The 20,649-nt window shown below is 36.7% G+C and overlaps 1 protein-coding gene across 2 annotated transcripts in view; it reads left to right on the top strand.

Annotated features, from left to right (window-relative positions):
* The window catches only part of SMC4 (structural maintenance of chromosomes 4), a 41,044-nt gene that overhangs the window by 14,786 nt on the left and 5,609 nt on the right, over window positions 1–20,649 (top strand). For both annotated transcript variants that reach the window (XM_037407638.1, XM_037407639.1), the window contains exons 6-20: window positions 5,183–5,347; window positions 6,393–6,520; window positions 7,042–7,182; window positions 8,113–8,263; window positions 9,109–9,273; window positions 10,123–10,356; window positions 10,956–11,141; window positions 12,951–13,112; window positions 13,653–13,878; window positions 13,977–14,056; window positions 15,976–16,128; window positions 16,277–16,403; window positions 17,827–18,016; window positions 18,960–19,104; window positions 20,245–20,418. In XM_037407638.1, coding sequence (XP_037263535.1) covers window positions 5,183–5,347; window positions 6,393–6,520; window positions 7,042–7,182; window positions 8,113–8,263; window positions 9,109–9,273; window positions 10,123–10,356; window positions 10,956–11,141; window positions 12,951–13,112; window positions 13,653–13,878; window positions 13,977–14,056; window positions 15,976–16,128; window positions 16,277–16,403; window positions 17,827–18,016; window positions 18,960–19,104; window positions 20,245–20,418 — 2,427 coding nt within the window. The remainder of the gene's footprint in view (window positions 1–5,182; window positions 5,348–6,392; window positions 6,521–7,041; window positions 7,183–8,112; window positions 8,264–9,108; window positions 9,274–10,122; window positions 10,357–10,955; window positions 11,142–12,950; window positions 13,113–13,652; window positions 13,879–13,976; window positions 14,057–15,975; window positions 16,129–16,276; window positions 16,404–17,826; window positions 18,017–18,959; window positions 19,105–20,244; window positions 20,419–20,649) is intronic.

Raw genomic sequence — 20,649 nt, 5'->3', positions numbered from 1 at the left:
AGGCAGGCAAGTTTTCACAACCGAATAAAAAAAAGTATTGTTTCTTTCTTCATTAAGAGTTTTAAGGTTGCTGTCAGAAATTTTTCAATGACAAAAGCTTTTGACTACCCCTGTCTTGTTTCATAGCACCATTTTAAAACAGAGTCTGACAGCTGTATTCTGAAACTCTGTAATTCCAGTTCTAGCACAATTGCAGACTGAACTACTATTGTACACCGCACAAAGTACCAACGGATACGGTTTATCACCATTTGAGGCTGGATAATGTCAGTATTGGGATTAGCGCATTATGCTGTTCAGACTTCTGAGCATTGGAATTAGTGCTTCAGTCCACAGACCTTACTCTCAAATGTAAAGGAGGGTTGCTGGAACATAACGCTACTGTCTGCCAAGAGCAACAAACAGGAATTATCTGCAGAACTGAAAAGTAGTATCCTGTTTCAAGACCAGTGGTAAGAGTTGCAGAAAGGCAGTTTAATGAGTAGGTCAAAACTTTGCCTTATCAAGTGGTTTGATAACCTTGTTTAAAATTCAAATCTTTATATACCAGAAAACATTGGATAAACTCAAATTAAAAGCTTTCTGTTCTGAGAGGATCGGTTGTTTTAAGAAAAGAATGTATAATTTCAGAGAAAATTGTAGTAGCTCCAAGAAATGAAGTAAATAGTTTAAAGACTTTATTGTCCCACCTTTTTAGACCTATATTGGAGGTGAAATTCTTGCCTCTTGCAAATGTCCTCTAGGAAATTGCATACAGCAATGGAACGTGGCTCTTTAAGCCAGCTGGCTGCACTGTTAGACTAAAATGCACATTAGAACTAGGACATCTTTAATATGAATGCAGAAGAGTGTGCATGCAACACAGAAATTTGATGAGTTCTGTCTGTCATCAATGTCTTACATTAAATGTACAATGCTCCTAAAATACTCCTAGGATGAAAGCGTAACTTTCACTGAAATGCATGGGACTTAAAAATAGATAGACCCTTGATTTGGCAGCCTCATAAAGTTAAAATAGTAATAGAATATTCTGATGGTGTTGCCACTTCTGTCAGTTCACCGGACATCTTCATGGGCATCCACCCATGGCATCGGCATGGGCTTGAACGCAGGAGGCACAAGCCCAGGCACTCCTGGCCGGTGTATTTTGTGCTGCTGCTTCACCCTGTGCTAATGCTGACCCTCTCGTAGTCTCAACAGTCATCAATTTCAAATGGTTAATTTCACTATGAGCAATTCTTACACTGGTTTTTGAAGGTTTTTTACAATTTACTTGCTTTAAAGCTTTTTCCTTTATGCACAATAGAAATTTAAATGTAGAAAGTATCTTAAACTTCATGACACTGAAAAATAATTCACCTCTTCAAAAGTTCGGCTATGCCAAGGAAGGCGTAATCTCCAGCTTCCAAGTTCCTTGAAGTTGTTCTTCTTACTTTTCACTAGAGGAGATGGCTTTCAAATGAGAATGGCTCTTGCCCTTCTATAACTTCGTATCCTGCTGTCAAGCAAGGTTTCTCTTTATTTGCCCAGCGGTCAATCAACTTTATTGCTTAGAAATTTTTCCACAGATAAACTTGTGTTCTCTATTACAGTGTACCCATGTTTTCTGTAACTAAGCTGAGGCATTTTGTAGAAGCTGTTATTTAGATGTATGTTTGTTATACAGTGTTTGGGTTGACCACCTCTGTTACTAGTGATGTGCCCCCATCCCAGTGAAAACTTCAGTCTGATGTAGATGACTTCATGCACGATGCAGAAACTGAAATTGGGTTTGTAATTCCATTTAGAGTTCTTGCACCGAACGTGGAGCCTTCCCAAAATACTCAGTGGATATTTGATGTTTTTTCATACAGTGATTACTTAATGTTTGTGGATGTTTCCTCTGCTAGCTGTCTGCCAGTGTCACCACTGTCTTGGTGTTGACATCCATCTTGATTGTCTTCTCAACTGAACAGAGGATTTACTTGTTTTTACTGTTGTTTTTTTTTCACATTTCTCCCTCATGAATCCATGCCTGTGAACTAGCAGAAGATAATTGAGGCAAATAAAGAGATTTCTTGGTGGTCTCTGAGACACTTTTAAATTTAGGTGTGAAAGTTACGTTAAGCATGTCCAAACATGTTTCCTTTTCAACAAATGTCTGCCTGTTGCCTTCTTAGTTTCACTTTCAGAAACGCTGTTTGTATTTCGAAAGATTAGTTGCTAGATAAATGAGCAAGGTTGTATTTTTAGGGTGGGGTTTTTTTTACATAATTCAAATAATGGGTCAAGTAATAAGCACAGTTAAGAAGTTAGGGAATAGTTAAATCGACTATCAAGTTTTACAGAATGCAGAGTTGTAAAATGTGTTTTTTTCTCTTGTTAATCGTTGTGGTGACTAGCAAGAAGAGCAGGTACAACTTCCTCAGTCTCCTTTATCAATTAAAATAGCTGGAAACCTTTTTGTTTCTTAATACGTTAACTACAGGGGTGGGCTAAACAGATTTCATAATATTCTTCTAAGTGTTCTTAATATATTAACTTGGTAAATAACAAATAATACTTAATACTCTTCTTATTCAGTTACTGTTTATAGTTTCTAAATTTTCCTTTTTACCCTTGATAAAAAAAAAAGAATCCGAGAATTGGAAGTAGGTAGTCTGTCTACATCTCTTTACATAAGATGAAGAATATGTAATTTTAAAAGTGCTTGCCTATGGTGAAGCACAGGAATTGCATATAAAATTGACAGTAGCTAGCCTGACAAGTTCAATTTGTGTGTTATGTTCTCAACAGTGCTCAATTCAACTTTTCAAAGTGTTATTGTACCATATGGTCTTAACTGAAGTCACCAGTAATTCCTGGTTGTGTGGTAATGTATTTATTTGCCACCTCGACAACCATACCCCTGCTTTCTTAAATTACAAGGTAATAGAGTTTGACACAATGGGATTAAATTTCATTATTGACTAGATCATTAAGCATATTTGTAGTTATATTCCATTACATTAGTGAGCTATGGAGAATCCTCACTACATTATCTTTCTTAGATGGTTGTGACTTGAACATGGTTAATTATACTTAGCCAGATCATAAATACAGTTGATTTCTGTTCCTTGCTTGTCCCTAATACCCGTGCCTTGTGTTAGATCCAGGGTAGTTCTGTGGTTTACAGCAGCACCTAACTTGAGGGATATATATGCAGTGTAGGAAATCCTTAGACTTGATGCTCAGCACAGGAATTAAGTATCTTTTCTGTGGTTGCTTTTTCTTGGATGTGAACAGAGGAAATGCTTTAATGCAAGGAGAATCAACATAGAGACAACAATTCCACAGAAATGTAGGCAGCTACACAGTTTCCTACCTGTAAGCAGTGTCTCACTAACAGGTGTTTTTTGGCAGAGAAAACATGCTTTCATGGCAAGGGAGCAAATGCGTAATTGGAATTGTATATAATACAACTGCAATTGTTGGAAAACTAATTGTTTGGCTTTTTGAGATGTATAAGAAATAAAGGTTGGATTGTTTTTTTGTCTTTTCAAACCTGCTGATACTTTTTAGGAATGGTAACTACCAGAAAAATAAAAGCTTAGCTGCATTAACTTCTAGAAATTTAAATAAATAAAAAAATCCTCTGCCTCCTGTGTTTATGCTAACAAAGGACTTGCATGCAAGAAAGACTTAAAACTTCACTTCCCCCCCCCCCCCTTCTACTCAACCGAATGGGATTTACCAATTGGAAGAAACATAGGGCCACTAGGTGTCATTGTGTACTGAGCACGGGTAGCAAAACCCCTTTCGCAAAAAATCCTAGTTCCTTAGCTAACATTCGGGAGTCCCTTACCCTCAGGTTCCTCAGCTGGTTACAGGTCTGATTTACAATGCTCGCCCAGGAATTCTGCCCTTCGTTGATTTCTGTGACTGCTCTTCCTGGTTCTCCAGCAGTCTTGTTAATCGTCCCTCCTCCTGTATGTTGTTAAAATTCTTCCTTACCTGTGCTTTTGTAGAGTCTTAGCTGTCAGCTCAAGCTCAACATGCAGCCAACAATGACAACTAAATTCTTAACTATACTCTCACTTTGTGGATATAAACTTTAGGTTTTTTGCATACATAGCTCACATACTGGGATATAAATTTTGGTTTTGTTTTGAATTTTGTTTGTTCTAAAACTAAATCAAAAACTAATTGGATTTGTTTCATGCATTTAAAAATGCCACGAATGTCACAAAGGCCAGTGCAGGTACTCCGCACTATTGGCTATCTGGCTTACAAATAAGTTGTCTCTTGCTATGTACATAACTACCAGGTTTTTGAAGGACGAGTAGTTTTTACTCAGTTTGCGCTGATATGTGCAGCATCTGTCACATCAATTCTTGCTCCAGGATACCATTTTCATATTTGTATATTCAATTGCATGTCTTCACCTTCTGATGTATGACCATGCAATTTACAAAACTTAATCAGTATTTTAAAACATTTCATGCTACTCTGCTGTCCTAAGCATAAAATGTAGATAGTGGATTTTTTTGTTGTTGTTGGCTAATGTTTGCATCGGTAAAATAAACAGTCCTTGTCTTCGTTTAGTCTTTTCTAATTCTTATTTTTATAAAAATCAAGTTATTGCTATTCTTCAGGTTAATAATTTAAAGTTGATGCTGTACATAAAGGAAAGTTAAAAGAAGGAAGCCTAATACTAAAATAATGTTTTTCTGTTTCCAACAAAGAAGACTCAGCTATATGAATTACAAGTCCAGTTCGTCCATCAGACATGATTTTATGGACCTTCTGTTTTCTAAAAAGAACCCTTCAGGGACTTCAATCCTGATTAAACTATCTTAAGACTATTAGGTGCTACGTGACCTAGAGGGCATGCTTTATTCTCTTCTTTTTTTAGGCTGGGGAAATACATTTTGAAACCGTAGAGAAATGAAATAGACCTGAATGTTTGGCTTCAGAAGAGATGCTGGTTTTCACACACATCACCACTATGCACTCCGAGGAAATTTTTGTTCATTTTGATCTGTGTTTTCGCAAATGTATTGCTACTCTGAATAGACACTTTAGATTTTTTTTGGTTTTGTTTTTACGATGCTAGAGGATGGTCATATAGCTGCATTGCAAAGATGTTTGTATTTTTTCAGAATGCTAACCCTTTCCCCCAGAAAAAAAAATAATTTAGAAAACATGAAACTTCTTTTTCAAGGGGGAAGTTGAGCAGATCGCATTGATGAAACCGAAAGGCCAGACTGAACATGATGAAGGCATGCTTGAATATTTAGAAGACTTAATAGGATCCGCACGACTAAAAGAGCCTATTGAGATTCTGTGTCGCAGAGTAGAGATTTTAAATGAACAGAGAGGAGAAAAGGTGAGTCACAAAATTTTGCTTGAATTATAAATAAAAAAAAAGCTTGCAGTATTTCATTACTGGAGTTTTTTAGAAAACGTTAACAGAGACTTGGGTTATCTTTATCGCATCTGTTGTTTCTCTCCATTCTAAAGTGGGCAGTCAACATCACTTGCCCTTCTTTAAACACTTAAAGTGCTGTTGGGTTTTGATTCCCAAAGGTTTTGAATGCTTGAGTTGGAACACAGGATTTTACCTGCTAAACGCTCTTTGATCATATCTGCATGCATTAAATGCTTCTCGGACTGAATAGAGGAACAGATTATCTGAATATATCCAGATAGGGCTTTTTATCTGCCTGACTCCTATCGCTAAATAGCAAATGGGAGAGCAGCAGGGAAACCTCTCACATGCTAGGAAAAGGAAAGGAAGAAGGAGGCAGAGCATGGTGAGGTGAGGCATGCACAGCTGTATGAAGAAGCTTAAAAATACAGAAGATTAGTTGTGACTTGAGCTATGTAGATCTGTTGCAGAACTTGCTTTCATAACATTTTATTGTTGTATTGAGTTCTGAAAATACTAAATAATATCAGAGTTCTCTTTACTTGGGAGTCCTTTGTAAATCCTAATATGTTGCCATCATCATCTTTTTTTTTTTTTTTTTTTTAAAGGCTGGGAAGGAAAACAAGACATGTAGTTGCAGGAATTAACTTAAAAGGGGCTAGTCAAAAAGTTGAAATATAGGTAACAGCATATATGACTGTGTATAACTGCTCTATTTCTCACCTACATTTTTCCTTGATTTGCCTGAGCTGTTCCTAGTATCTGTAGGATCCCTTTTTAGTATTAATGGATTGCCCTAAGAGGATAGTTTCTGCTGCAGAAATTGTGATCTGTTACCTCAGAAAGCTTGCAGTGCTACATTGCCTTGCAGAGTTAATTGTTGAACACCATCTCTCCAGAGGACACCTGTGCTACGAAGGGTGGGTCTGGGGTTTTTCTCCTCATGGTTGGTTCTTCTGTAGTACTAGCAGTAAAGTCAGCTCTGACTCTTTGTTTTGTCTAGTTAAATAGGGTTAAAATGGTGGAAAAAGAAAAGGATGCCTTGGAAGCAGATAAGAATAAAGCCATTGAATTTCTTTGCTTGGAGAACAAAATGATTAAAGAAAAGAGTCATATCTGCCAATACTATATGTAAGTAATTCTCTGAAGTTTTGATTTGGCTTTAATGTAGTGGTGATGTTAAACTCTGCTTCCGTATCTCTAATTGCAAGTATCTTGCATTTCTTAACAGCTGTATCATTCCTTCAAAATTAGTTGAATAGCATGTGGCTAGTGACTTTTGTTTCAAGTTATGAAGTTAAAAGTTTTTAAGTTTGAGACCATTTTCACAAAATCCTTTTAAAAAAAAACCAAAGGAAAAAAACAACAAAACCCAAAACCAACAATAAAAAAACCTGCTTTCAGTGTTTTACAAAGTAGTCTGGCAAATTAATCTCATGTAGATCATTTAACAACTGTTTTCATATGAAGTATCTAAATTGTTAAATTTCCTTGGTGTTCTGTATTAAATTGGTAAGATTACTTGATAATGAGTATTGCATTTAATACTTCACACAATCACTTTAAATTACATTTAATATTGGAAATATATATTCATTATGTTAGCTTTATGGAAAAAAAGTGGAGTTTTGGGTTTTTTTCTGTTTTTCTAGCTATGACCTGAAGAAACAAATAAATGATATAGAAATGCAGAAAGAAAAAATTAATGAAGAAGCAAAGGAAGTTAATGAGAAGAGTAGTAAACTTGCAGACAAAATGAAAACCAAGAATAAAGCTTTGAAAGAACTTGAAAAGTAAGTACTTTAGGTACGGATTTTAAAGCTAAGAGTACTGTGGTTTATATGTTCTGCATATGTGGCATTGGAGTTAACAGGTTTTTCAGAAAAGGCAGTGGTGGTTGTATTACGGGGCGGGGGTGTGGGGGAACAAACCTGAGAGAGCAGAAATATCCAGTAGTTGCATGGGAAGATGATCAAACACAGGGAGCACAGCTGGGTTTTTCAGTAGTTCTTCTACAAAAAACTTACAGCTATCTGATGAGCAGAGTCATTTACAGTATATCTAAACATTCCCTGGCAGGGATTAAATGGTCTTTTGCACAAAACTATATGTAAAACAATTTCTCATTGGTTTGATTTGGTTCTGCAGTTGCTTCTTTTGCAGAAATCTGGGTAATATTCACAACTACAATAAGAAAATGTCCGATTTTTAAAATTAATTTTAAAGTACATACTTTTTAATATTAACTGTACAAAAAATAATTGGAGATTGTTTCAGCTTTTTAGATATATGACCATAATACTTGGGTACATGGATGTTAATAATTTTTTTTCTGGTACCCTTATGAATCTTATGCCTAGATTGTGTTTCTCTGAAATTGATTTGCCTGGGTGCCTATCTCCAATCCAGCTGCAATATTAAACTTCTCATCCTCTGTGATCATAGTAAGTTATTTGTGAGAGATGTGAATTATAAATTCTATCAGCAAAAAAATAAAATTTCTGAACATACGTTTAATATTGCTTTGTTAGTTGATCTTTTCCTGATGAAACATGGCTTCCCCAGGGAAAATACTGTGAATACAGTAAGTCTTGGGTGTTGTTTTTGACAGAAGGCTGAGTAGTATTGGTTTAAATTCTATATGCTTACTTACTAAGTCAAGTTGTGTTGGCCTTATTTTTATAGGGTATGGAACAGATGAGACTTTCTTTTTTTCCCTTCAGGAAAATGAATACAATTGCAAAGTACATAGAGGAAAATAAAGAAAAATTTACTCAGTTGGATTTGCAGGATGTTAAAGCAAGGGAAACTCTAAAACATGCCAAAAGCAGTGCTAAAAAACTGGTGAAGCAACTTGAAAAGGACAAAGAAAAGGTAGCGTGAACTACAACTTGATTTACTTAAAGAAGGATAGTTGGTTGCTCTAGTTGAGAACATCTTTGTGCAGCCAGGATAAAATAGCAAAGGACACCAATTGTACTTTGTGCAACAAAGATGGAAAAGTATGTTGTTGTTTTTTTTTTAATCAGATATTTTATGTCATTTAAATCGGGTAGGGATTTTGTTTGCAAATCACTTACTGAAGTAATGCATTATTCTCGCTTAAAGCATTGCTTGTTGCATATCTTACTATGGAAGACTGGCCAGCAGTACACCAGGCTGTTTTCTGTCTAAAAGCAAAGTTAGAAGCTTTCCTGTTGCTTCTCTGTTGGGAGGTCTCATGGTTTGCAAAGCATCTTTTTATCATGTTTGTTGAGGTTACAGGAATGTTGCATGTTCTCACAGTTACTACCTTTGCAAAACTTTTTTTTTTCCATTTTCCTAGTTCATTTGGTTAATTTAGTGGATATTTTTTACCAAGATGGTTGGTGCCAGCTGTTATAGATCTTAAATCACTCTGGATTAAGACTGGCCTTCTGAAAGTAGGTATTTAAGAATTAAGCCTTACTGTGTTTTAATGACTTGAGTCATTAAAATGTTTTTTTACTGCTCTGGCTTGCGTCTCACTGGATGGGCTCTAGAACTGAACACACTTTGCAAATAAAATCCAGGACCTCCTGCTAGAGCCACAGTGTATCTTACCCTAGAAAAACACCTGAGCTTCCTTAGGGCTTATGCCTCCTGTGACTTCCACATAGCACTTGAAAGGCAGGGTTTAAAGATAAGGAGCAACTTTTTTTTCAGTGGAAGAGGAAGTTAAAAGTCTTTTCCTTGTATAGGTAGAAGAATTGAAAAAGCTACATTCCAACAGTGAAAAAGCTATCAGTGAAGCAACATCTAAGAAAGAGCTTCTTGAAAAGGCAAAAGAGGCAGAAGAAGAAAAACTCAAGCAGGTTATGGATAGCCTTAAGGACGAAACACGAGGGCTTCAGGAAGAAAAAGAGGTTTGAACTGTTTTGACTTAGTACATTTTCTGTATTAACTGATGTGCATAAGTATTTACACTTACAAATTAAATGCTCACAAGACAGTCATAAAATGCTATTTTATATGACAAATACACTGTTTCATGTGTTAGTTCAATGGATCTTAACTGGGAAATTAATTTTGAATTTATAATCAGAGCTAAATCATTCTCATTAAGTTGTCTGCTTTATATAGTGATCGTGTAAAATCAAATATCATTCATATATGCTGATTAAATAATTCTACACTTTAATTATTTGAACATGCTTTAATTTATTCTCCCATCAAAATGTTTAAGCCAATATGTTGCATAAATAAGTAAGCAGATTTTGAAATGGTGTGTTCCGAGCCTTTTGTGCAGCTGTAGTCTGTCTTTGAATTAGTAGACAATGCTACAACGCTTGGTTATTGTTGTTGATATTACCTGTGCAATCACTAAACACCTGGAGGCTGGAATTTTACCCTGTAAATTTGGGGGCTTATTTTCAGTACTTGAAAACGTGTTTTCTCCATTTGCTCTCTAAGTTAGCACATGCATAGGGCTCCTCCCAACTTCCAGTTGAGAAAAGTATACAAAGCTGGTATAGAAATGTTCTGTGATAATTCTCTGATGTTTTTTATAATTATGAAAAATGCCTTATTTAATTTCCATACAGAATGTTAATAGATTAAAAAATACTTGTTCTTCTAGACAACATAACGGTTTTCTGCTGACAGGAGAGCTTGTAAGAAAACATGCCTGTTTCCTCTTTCTTTCATACAGTGTGACTGATGCAGTAAATCCCACAGTTGTCTGGTTGTAGTTGTAACATTGTCAATTTTTGCAGAGCAAAGAGAAAGAGCTCATGGAGTTTAGTAAAGCAGTGAATGAAGCACGTTCAAAGATGGATGTAGCCCAGTCAGAGCTTGATATCTATCTCAGCTGTCATAATACTGCTGTGTCTCAGTTAAATCAGGCAAAGGAGGCTCTGATGACTGCTTCAAAAACTCTTAAAGAAAGGAAAGCTGCTATCAAAGAAATAGATATAAAATTACCCCAAGCTGAACAGGAACTGAAGAAGGTGAGACTTGACTTTCGTATATCTTTGAGTCACAACACAATGTTGCAACACACAAACCAAAGTTCCACTCTTAATTTTAGCAATAATCGTGGTGAAAATAAACAAAAAACTGTCTCAAATAAAATAACATTTAAAAACTGTATTCTATATATTCTAATACTCAGTTAACTAGTGAAGTATTTGATTTCAAAGTTACTTTTGGTTCAGCAAATGTTAACGTTAAGCACTAAAATGAAATCCTACCTATCCCTGCAAGAGGATCTATTTAAATGTCATAATGAGACACGATAAGATAAATAAATGGCTGTGTTTCTGAGCTTTCTTCGAATTTCACTGCTTGCTCTTATCTCATTCCCCAAAGAAAAAAGGTCCCGCTACCTTGTCCTAAGCCTGATTCATGATTTCATAAGCTGTTGTATTTGTGTCAGTGTACTAAATAGTAGCCAAAGTGTATCCATATACCAGCCATTCTTCTGATAAATGTTTGCTACTTCCACTTTCAGTGGCTGGTATCATTGCCTACACAATCGTGAATCTAAGACTCCCTAAATACAGTAGTTTTTGTGAGGCTAAGACAATCTCTTTCTTTTAACCATTAGAAAGAGAAAGAGCTTGAGAATCTGAAAAGAGAAGAATTGGGTGCTAAGGATCTTGTTCGAAACCTGCGTCAAAAAGTAGAAGAAGCCAAAATTTCTTTATCACAAAGTCGCAGTCGAGGAAAAGTGCTTGAGGCTCTGCTTCAACAGAAGAAATCTGGAAATATTCGTGGAATATATGGAAGACTGGTAAATTTTAGAAGACTATTATTGTCTTAAGCTTTATGCCAGGGGTCCTCAAATGTTTTAACCAGGGGGCCGGCGTGTGGATGAAGTGGCAGGCAGTCATCTGCAGCTGCTTGGTTCCCCCCCCCAACCCCCGGCAGGGGGGGGGGGGGGGGGGGCGGGGGGTTCTGTAAATACGGGGGGCCGGATTGAGGACCCTGGGGGGCTGTATCCGGCCCGCGGGCCGTAGTTTGAGGACCCCTGCATTATAGGAACAGAGTGGTATTTCAGTAACTGAAAGGTAAAATTCTCTGCTCTGGTGCTATGAATTCGGACAGCAGAGCTGCAAATCTTATGGACTTGTTATAAATTTAAAAGAGAAGATTGTTGAGGTTCCTGTGTTCAGCACAGAGTAAAAGCAATGGCCATGAGAAAGCTTTGTGTTTTGGTGGGCTAATATTTAAGCTAAATCACTTAGCTGCAGTCTCTATGGTAATATCCTCAAGCCAGGAATACTAACATCTTGTAAACCTGTCCATGCTCTGGTCCTGCCTGTGCTCCTGTGTTTGGGTATGGCTGACAGCTGTAGCGATTCTGATTCCTTTGAACATACGTGCTGGAGAGGTAGTGTGGAGTAGTGCTTTTTACCTTCTGCTGCCACAGAAGGTAGAGTCGGTCAGTAACCACACACTTGGTAGGACTGCCATGGAACTTAAAAAAAAATCTTCCAACTTGTATGTAACTTCATGTGGAATTGTACACTTTTTTTCCCCCTCCAAAAGTTATAAAATTTGATGATCTCTTTGCTGTTAATTTCCTCTTGTTTTACTTGCATACATGTCAAGTCAAAAGAGTAATATTGTTTCCGAAGACAAAGGAAAGCTATGTCATAGCAAAAAGTTGAGTGTTATCAGTTCTCTCCAAGCAGCGTTGATTTAAAGTTCTGAAAACTTGCAGCTGGAGTAGAGTTCTTCATTCCTTTTTTTTCACTAGCACTGAACTGGTGCTAATGCATATCGCTAAATGCAAAAGTGTGATTTTTGTATTCTGCAGTTTTCTCTTTTTTTCCCCTACCTGCTCATCCAAGGAAAATTATCTCTGCTTCAGAAAAATTAGTCTATGTAATGTACATTTGAAAAATGTGTGTATAGACTTGTTTAAAAAAGATGAAGTTCTAACAGCAGCAGACCACTGTCTAGCACAGCTGGCATGAATTTTGTCTCATACTGTTATCACTTGCCGCAGAGAGGAGTGTGAGATTAATCTGTTCTTGAATAACTCGCAGTTGGCTGTGCATGCTGTTTTTCTCTGCCGATGAACAAGAATTTTCCAAAGGTGATGAAACCCCCATACCTGTTTTTCAGATCACTGCAGGACAGCACACAGAAGTGTATGACTTGCTGGGTCCTTCCCAGCTCACCAACAGTAAAACCATATACGGAACACATGAAATTATTTTTTTAGGCCAGACTGTCTCTCCAAAATGCTAGCATATACAATTTAACATTTGCCTACAGTAAATAAATCAAGGCTACCTCATTGCTCTACCAGAAGCACCACTTTTGAAGCTTGGGTATATGAATTTCTGCTATGGGAGTAAGTACATTAGAAATACATAAACAGCAGTGTGCAGGAAAGGCAGGTGTGGTATTATTTTACAAATACTAATTAAGGTTCAAGTTTTTTCACAGAAAATCATTTTATAATTTGTTTTCATCTCATTTCACTTTGTGTGAAGTTTTTGTCATTTATTTCTTAATACCAAGAGAAGAAAACATTGATGCCAAGCTAATCAGTGTACTTCTGCCTCCCCCTGCAACCCTCAATTATTAGGGAGACTTGGGAGCTATCAATGAGAAGTATGATGTTGCTATTTCATCGTCTTGCGGTGCCTTGGACGACATCGTTGTTGATACAATTGATACTGCACAGAAATGTGTGAATTTCTTAAAGGCGGGAAAAATTGGAATTGCCACATTTATAGCCCTGGACAAAGTAAGTACTGGCACTTTGGCAAAACAAATTGTTGATTTGTCCTACTGTACATAGTATTCATACTGTATAAGTATAATGTATTGATATGTGTGTGTATAAATATGTATTATATGTGAATAATTACACTGTGTATGTATTAATACAGCCAAAACTAAAATATAATATGTTGGTACCTTAAAACATTCTACTGGCAGATAACATTTATTTACAGAGAATTACAAGGTTTTTAGATAACCTATGTGTACAACAAATGTTCGGCGTGCCTATTTTTACATTTAGGGGTTTTTTTAACAAATTAGCAAACTTAATAATCCAAGTGATCTAGCAACTGTAAACTATGAAAACTATAAAAGAGAACAATGAGTTACCTGATTTTATAATTAAACTGGAAGTTAGTAGAGATCCCCAAGGAAGGAAGCTTGACTGGTAATTGCAACGGGCTTGAATTTGCTTTAAAGTCTTAGCATACCTTAGAATAATGAAATTAACTCGTAATTTGGCCTAAGGAATCTCTTTCATTTATCTATCACTTTGATGTAGATGGCTGTATGGGAAAAAGCATCTGAAAAAGTCCCAACTCCTGAAAATATTCCTCGGTTGTTTGATCTGGTGAAAGTAGAAGACAAGAAGATTCGCCTGGCTTTTTACTTCGCCTTACGTGATACTCTAGTAGCTAATAACTTGGAAGATGCTACCAGAGTGGCATTCGGAAAAGATAAAAGGTGGAGGGTGGTAACGATGCAAGGACAGGTCATTGAACAGTCAGGTATTTAAGTGTAAACTTGAGATTATATTTTAAGCACTTTATAGATGACATCTAAGCACAGTAAGCTTGCTAACTTCTTTTCATCTCTCTTACTCTAGGAACAATGACTGGTGGTGGGAGTAAAATAATTAAGGGCAGAATGGGTCCCTCAGTCATAATGGATGTTTCAGAAGAAGAGGTTGGTACATAATCTTAATTAAAAGTGGAATTTCATCAGAGTTCCTTATGTTCTGGCAGTTTATATACATGTGCTATTTTCTTTGAAATCTGTATGAGTAGCTAACAATCTGTGATGCAAGATACATTAACAATGATTTATAAAGCTAAAATTCCCCAGGTTAGCATAGATTATATCGCTTTTAAGTGCAGTTGTTCACAGCCCAGCTACCATATGCCTATTACTTAATTCTTACTCTCATAGTTCTGCCTTTGCTAGCTTGGAAACTGATTGAAGATACTGAGCTTAAGGAACAATTAAGCTGCAGAGCAGCATACACAAACTCAAGAGCAAGAAAAGACAGGTTGAGTCCTTCATTTTATGTCCTTGTAAGATTTGGCAAGGAGTGGCAGAGCTTTCCTTCCAGTTTGTATTTTGAGAATGTTTTAGAAAATAAAGATACAGCTTGCTTTTTGTTCTGAATTCTTTTAGGTTTTAGCCTGTAGTTTTATTTAGTACAGTTGTAGCCTGGGTCTTTTCTGCCTAGTACCTGCTGATCAACTTAACTGTGATCAAAGTGTTAGTACCTCTTCAAGAAGACAAACTCGCCTGTGTATCTGTCAAGTAAACCATGGCTCCTGACATCAGTCCTTTCCCTACAGAAGACGGAACGTTTGCTCTTTAGGAATGAGAGCTATAAGCCGACACAAGGGTTGGACTTTTGCTAAGGACACTGAAGCAGTAGTTCGTGTTTTTTACATGAAAATACTTTCAAATTGGAGAACTTCAAAATCAATCTCAGCTGTAAGGTTCTCTCTATGGGATTTCTCTGCTGGAGGAGATAACCATGTCACTGCCTTTGCTGACGTTTCTGTGCTTTTTGGTTATATCACCGAGAGGTTAAAATATCTATCTATTCGCCTCTCATCTGTCGTCTGTAGTTTCACCTTCACTCAGCTTGGAAAACAGGATTGCACTGGCCAAGAAAAGATACAATTCTGCAAACCCTGGAGAGTTTGACATACCACGCTTTTTTTTTTTGTCAAGCCTTTTCAGATAATGCTGTACTCTTAAAGAACTAATGAGCTAATCTCATGGACAAAGCGTTACTGTCCTGGCCTTGTAAAGGGCCAATAAATACATAAGGCAGCTCATATTGAGTTCTTATTAATTAAGGGACTTTGCTATTTCTGGTCTCCACACTTCAGATTTATTTGTTGTGTGTTCTCTCCAAGAGACAGACTTATGTACTGTTTTCTGTTCCATCCATGAGAGATACTGTGGCATTTTGTAAAGATTAGTAGCTGTAACTTCATTTCTCCACTTTCGAGAGTTTTGGCTCTATACCTGTCTAGCGTAGTGGACAGCTCCAAGTAAACAAGTATATTGATAATCTGCAGCTGTTAGTTCTCTGTGTGTAAAAACAGAAAATGGGCTGAGATCTCTAATGTGTCCTTATTCCTTTTGCTCTTGAAGGTGAATTGCAAGGCTTGGTCGCTTGGCCAGTTACCATGTGCAAAAGCTTGTCTTCTTAACAGCAGGCTACAACAGGAACCACAAGCGTCAAATTTTACCTATATTAAAAACTGCTTCTAGCTTCTGCTTGCGTGTGGTTTGCTTTCTGCCTTCACCATTCTGACTTAAGCCTTTGAAGCTTATCTACATCTGCTTCTATTTCATTAAAATAATTCTCCATTACAAGCTATTTTGACAAGGATTTTTCAACTTGATTTTTCTTATGCTTGCTCCTCTTGTTTTTGACTATTATCACTGATCTCCTCAGCAGTCAGTCTCCCATTTTGTGTCCAGCTACAGCAAATTTTCAAGTTTTTATTCCACTTTCTTGTATTTTGAGAGATCATAGACTGTCAAGCACATGAATAAGACCTTGCCGTGAAGTGGTGACATTAGGCAAATGATCATATCTCATCTTTGTGTAGGTCAGTAAAATGGAATCTCAACTGGAGAAAGATTCTAAAAGAGCAGTACAGTATGAAGAAGAGAAATTACAACTTGAAGGAGACATAAGAAAACTGTACCAAGATGTTTGGGAAATGAGAAATACTTTGGAAAAGTATAAAGCAAGTATCCAGGTGAGCAAGTTTATTATTGGAACAGTATCTGGCTTCTCCAGCAATGTGCAGGAGCATAACTTCTCAGCCTTAGCTTAACATAGTCCTTGTTTTAGTGTCAAGGATCTCTTCAAAGTACAGGATTCTAACACAGTTGTGTTTTCTATAGAATTTGTCTGAACAAGAAATATGTCTAACAACCCAAGTTAAGGAACTTGAAGCTAATGTAATTGCTGCTGCTCCAGACAAAAACAAACAGAAAGAATTGGAAAAAACCCGTAACAGTTATAAAAAAGGTAGGCTTTCTGGAGAGGGGATTACAGATAAAAATTGCAGTCATGTTCTTTAACTAATACAGGAATGGATGGTTAAAACTTTGTTCTTTGAGATTAGCAGCACGGTACTGGATCTTGGTTTGGAACCTCATTTCTTCTGAGGAGGGCAATAAAAAGTGCTTCTAGAGATAAGGATGTTAAAACTCTTTTTTTTGCAATTGTTCAAGTTCATATTTGAGTCAAGCTAAAGTAAACATTAATTTTAGGGGGTTCGTTTATTTGGTTAGATTTTGGTGGCTGTATTACATACAGATTCATAGGGAAGCTTAGTTTAATTAAGGGTAAGAATTCTTCATGTGGAGGTAAAGGCTTTTGCTGTGCCTTGACTGGCTTATTATGTGACTTTAAAATTACTACCCTGTATTCTGTTGTGGGCACGCTGCACCCCTGTGCTTTTTGTGAAGGTTGTTTATTCTGAGAACTTGAGTAACAGTTTCTCTGAAGAAACTGGTAGCTTTGTAAAGTAAACCTTGTCTGCTTTGTATTTCTTGTGCAGGGAATAATAGGAGCATAGTAAAACATCATTCCCTTCCCCCCACAATTCTTTCATAGCATTTTAGGAAAAAGAATATGTACTACTGTTCTCTCTGTGCCTCTTTTGAACAGTATAGCATCAGGAAAGTATGAATGTATGATTCCTCAATCACACTGAAGTTTGATGTTACAAATATTTTCTCTTAATATTTGTACCAAATAATGGAGAGACGCAAACCTGTTTTCTCTGGAGAGATGACTGCCTGCCACATTTCAAGCCTCTGCTCTACCGCTTCTGTCCCCAAAAGGAAATTAAATCTGTAGCAAACTTAGTGAGGGACTTTGTTTTGCCTTTAGAATGCTAAAGTGCTATGCGTGTTATTTTTGAAAGCTGTTCAATGTATTAAGGTGGTTTTGTTGAGTTTTAAATAGAAGCTAAATAAGGAAACTTACTTACCTTGAAGGTAGAGTAGGCTATCTTATTATTCTGCATGCTGTAGTAACCACACGGTAACACCAGTTACTAAGCAATGGTTAGTGGCCAGTTCTTAAAATTTAACCTCTGAGCATTTTTCCATTAAAAAAATGCAAAGAATGAAGTTTGGAATAGCTTCTTATGTACTATCTCATGTATTTATCTTAGATATATCAAGTAATCCAACTAAAATTTTTTGTGGTTTCCACCAAAAAAGGCTTGGTAGTGTAACAGTGTCAGAAAGATGTGGGTGGTATTTTTTTCTTTTTGCCACAGTGAAAAAAAAACCCGTTTTTCATAGTATGAAGAAATACGTACACTTCTCAATATATTAATACAGCAGAGCTTTTTATCACTTAAATTGTGACGTGTTGCAGGAGGCCAGTGTTCCTAGGGACAGCATGATGACCTTAACTCAGTTTTGTTTATCGACAGACTATGACTGCGTTGCTGAGAGAGCAAGTAAAATAGAAAATGAAGTTAAACGATTACATAACCTCATAATGGATATCAATAACCATAAACTTAAAGCACAACAAGACAAACTTGATAAGATCAACAAAGACATTGACGAATGTACTTCAGCTATAACCAAAGCCCAAGTGGCAGTCAAGACTGCGAACAGGTATGGCAGACATGGCTTGCTGGGCTGTAAAGCTTTGGTCTGTAATTGTCTATTGCTGCAATTCCTGTTTGATTAGTCAGATCTTGGGCGGTGGCGGTGGCATTTGTCAGGCTAGAAGAGATGATTTTCACCTCTTCATGGCTAGAGGAAGCCTGGAGGGAGGAGGTCATAACCTTTCAAACTGAGACTGGTTCTTAATTAAGAACCATAATCTTTGTTAATTACTGTGCTTTAAAGGCAAAGGATCAAAGACCTAGAAAGCTTAGTGAAACCTGACCAAGGAGAGTCATGTCAGCCTTCAAATAGCTGCATCTGTTGGCATCGATGCCTGCAGGACATTTGCTTGTTTTAAGCAGTCTCCATAGCTAAAAATTCTGTGACCTGAAAATCTTAATTTTCAGTTGCATGTCTAATACTGTAAATGTTGCTTGTGTCAAGGAGGTAAAGGGAAATAAAATCTTTAGTTTATAAATAGGAAGATGAAAAAGTCACGTTTATTTCGTTTTTTTCTGTTAATACTTGCCTATAGCTGAAATGCAATCTTTCAGGATAAAGATTCAAAATAGCATTTAATTGCCATGCAGTGGAGCAGTTCAAATCTGAGGAGACTGATTTCATTGTAAGACATGTCAGGAAATAAAATGTGAATTATTTTTTTTGTTAGCTTAACAATGCATAATGAATACTTATAACAAATGTCAAAACTGTCTCTGAAAGGGCAGATGAAGTAATTTAATGAGGCCTGTCTGTCTGCTGTATGTTTAAGGAAGACAACTTTGTTTTACTTGGATATCTCAAGAGTGTGAGAGTTGAGGCATAAATAAGCACTTCCTATTTAGTTGTCAATAGCCACTGAACAATCTTTACAAGGTTGTGTTTCTAGATTACCTTATGTCCTACTTGCACTTGTGTGAGCTATACAAACATCTTGGTACCCATGCAGAAACATGAAAAAATCTGAAGAGTCTGTTCTTCACACCGAGAAGGAAATTGAAGATAACAAGAAACAAATTGAAGACTTAACAGAAGAGCTGACTGCACTAGAAGGCAAAGCTATTGAGGTTATAAATGACCGCAAGCAAGCTGAAGTAAGTGTCATGTTAATTTAGTGTATTTTTTCACAGAGGATGTCTGTGAAATAAATTTTCAATAGTAGTTATTGTGCCAGAATTGTTTTAACGGCTGATGTCTGTCAGCCTTCATCCTTAGACTGCCAGGCAGGCCTAGCAAGGGGCCGCATTAGCTGGTAGTATCTTCATTTATTTAAAAAAAACCAACCAACCAACCAACCAAACGAACCGAAACCACCTACCAAAAAGCTACCTTGCCATTTAAGCCTCAGACTTGACAGTGCTGGTCTAGAGTATCTTTTTCTCTGATACTCTACTACTTATCCTCCAAAAATTCCCATGGGGATAAAATGGCAAAGAATATTATTTTCTGTATCCCGCCGTATATTGTGGGCATTCATACAACATTAATGATTTTATTTAATCGTTAATCAAAGTTGGCCTTTAAATACAGATGCCGGGGGTGGGGGTAAAATTAGGGCAAGACAGTCCTAGTATGCAGTCTGGCCTTCAACAAAAATCAGAATGATGAGTTCCATCCTTATCATATCCTAGTTACAGCCTTCTAGCCTTCGCAGATTTTGTTGTACAGCTGCAGAGTGGCATTCCACCATGGTCAGGGAATGGGAATGGTGTTCTTTTTTGTTTTTTCTATACTTACCTGAAAAAATCTGTTGACCCAGTTCTCTGAGGCTAAGAAAAAAATCTTAAACCAAGTTTCCCTGAAGAAATTACTGGTTTTAAAACTTGCTTAACTATAGATCTTTTCTCCAGTTATGTGACACTTCAGTTTCCCATCTAGATTTATGTACAAGAGTGAGTGAAAACAACCAGGATGGCTGGAATTCTTCCATACAAAGCTGTTTCTTTGAGACAGTCTTTCTCTAAAACTGCCTTTTAGCTAAAAACATCCGAATGTAGGACTTGTTTGATCCAAATCTGGAATGAAAATAAAAACTGCAGCGTATTTTCAGTCATTCCAGAATTCAGGAACTAGGTTGATCTAAATACAAGAATACGTATTTGTTTACATCAATACTTAGGACTGTGGAGAGTAACGCTGTGAATAACATAATGAAAACAAATCTATAACCTGAGAAAGCAGTAATGTTCTTGTAGGAAACAGATTCATGCACTTTTTTGGTCATTTCTGTTTAGGAAGCATTGCCAGCAGTTCAGGAGGAGCACCGCGGTTTACTCGAGGAGATTAAAAACATTCAGGATGATGAACACACCCTTCGAAAGGAAGCTCTTAATATTAAGCTGAAAACTGAACAAATTGATAGTCATATTTCTGCACACCAGTCGAAGATGAAATACTGGCAAACAGAGGTAGGGAAATTGTTTCGTTCCTAAAACTTGAACTATAAGATCTCAAAAGATTAGTATGGTGAATAAGTTGACATGCAGTTAGAAAACAGGTAATTTGGGAGAAAATTCATATTCAGCTCACAGTTTATTGGTGTTTATGCTATAAAAAACAAATCTAAAAAAGATGACCCTTCTGTCTTTTACTTTTCTGGTTTACATACAAGGTTATGAATTACCTTCTAGCTTTTCAAG

This window comes from Falco rusticolus, chromosome 13 (genome assembly GCF_015220075.1).
Source record: "Falco rusticolus isolate bFalRus1 chromosome 13, bFalRus1.pri, whole genome shotgun sequence".
Classification (NCBI taxonomy): domain Eukaryota; kingdom Metazoa; phylum Chordata; class Aves; order Falconiformes; family Falconidae; genus Falco; species Falco rusticolus.
The sequence above is the reverse complement of the archived record's forward strand: the minus strand, read 5'-3'. Positions and strand labels throughout refer to the sequence as shown.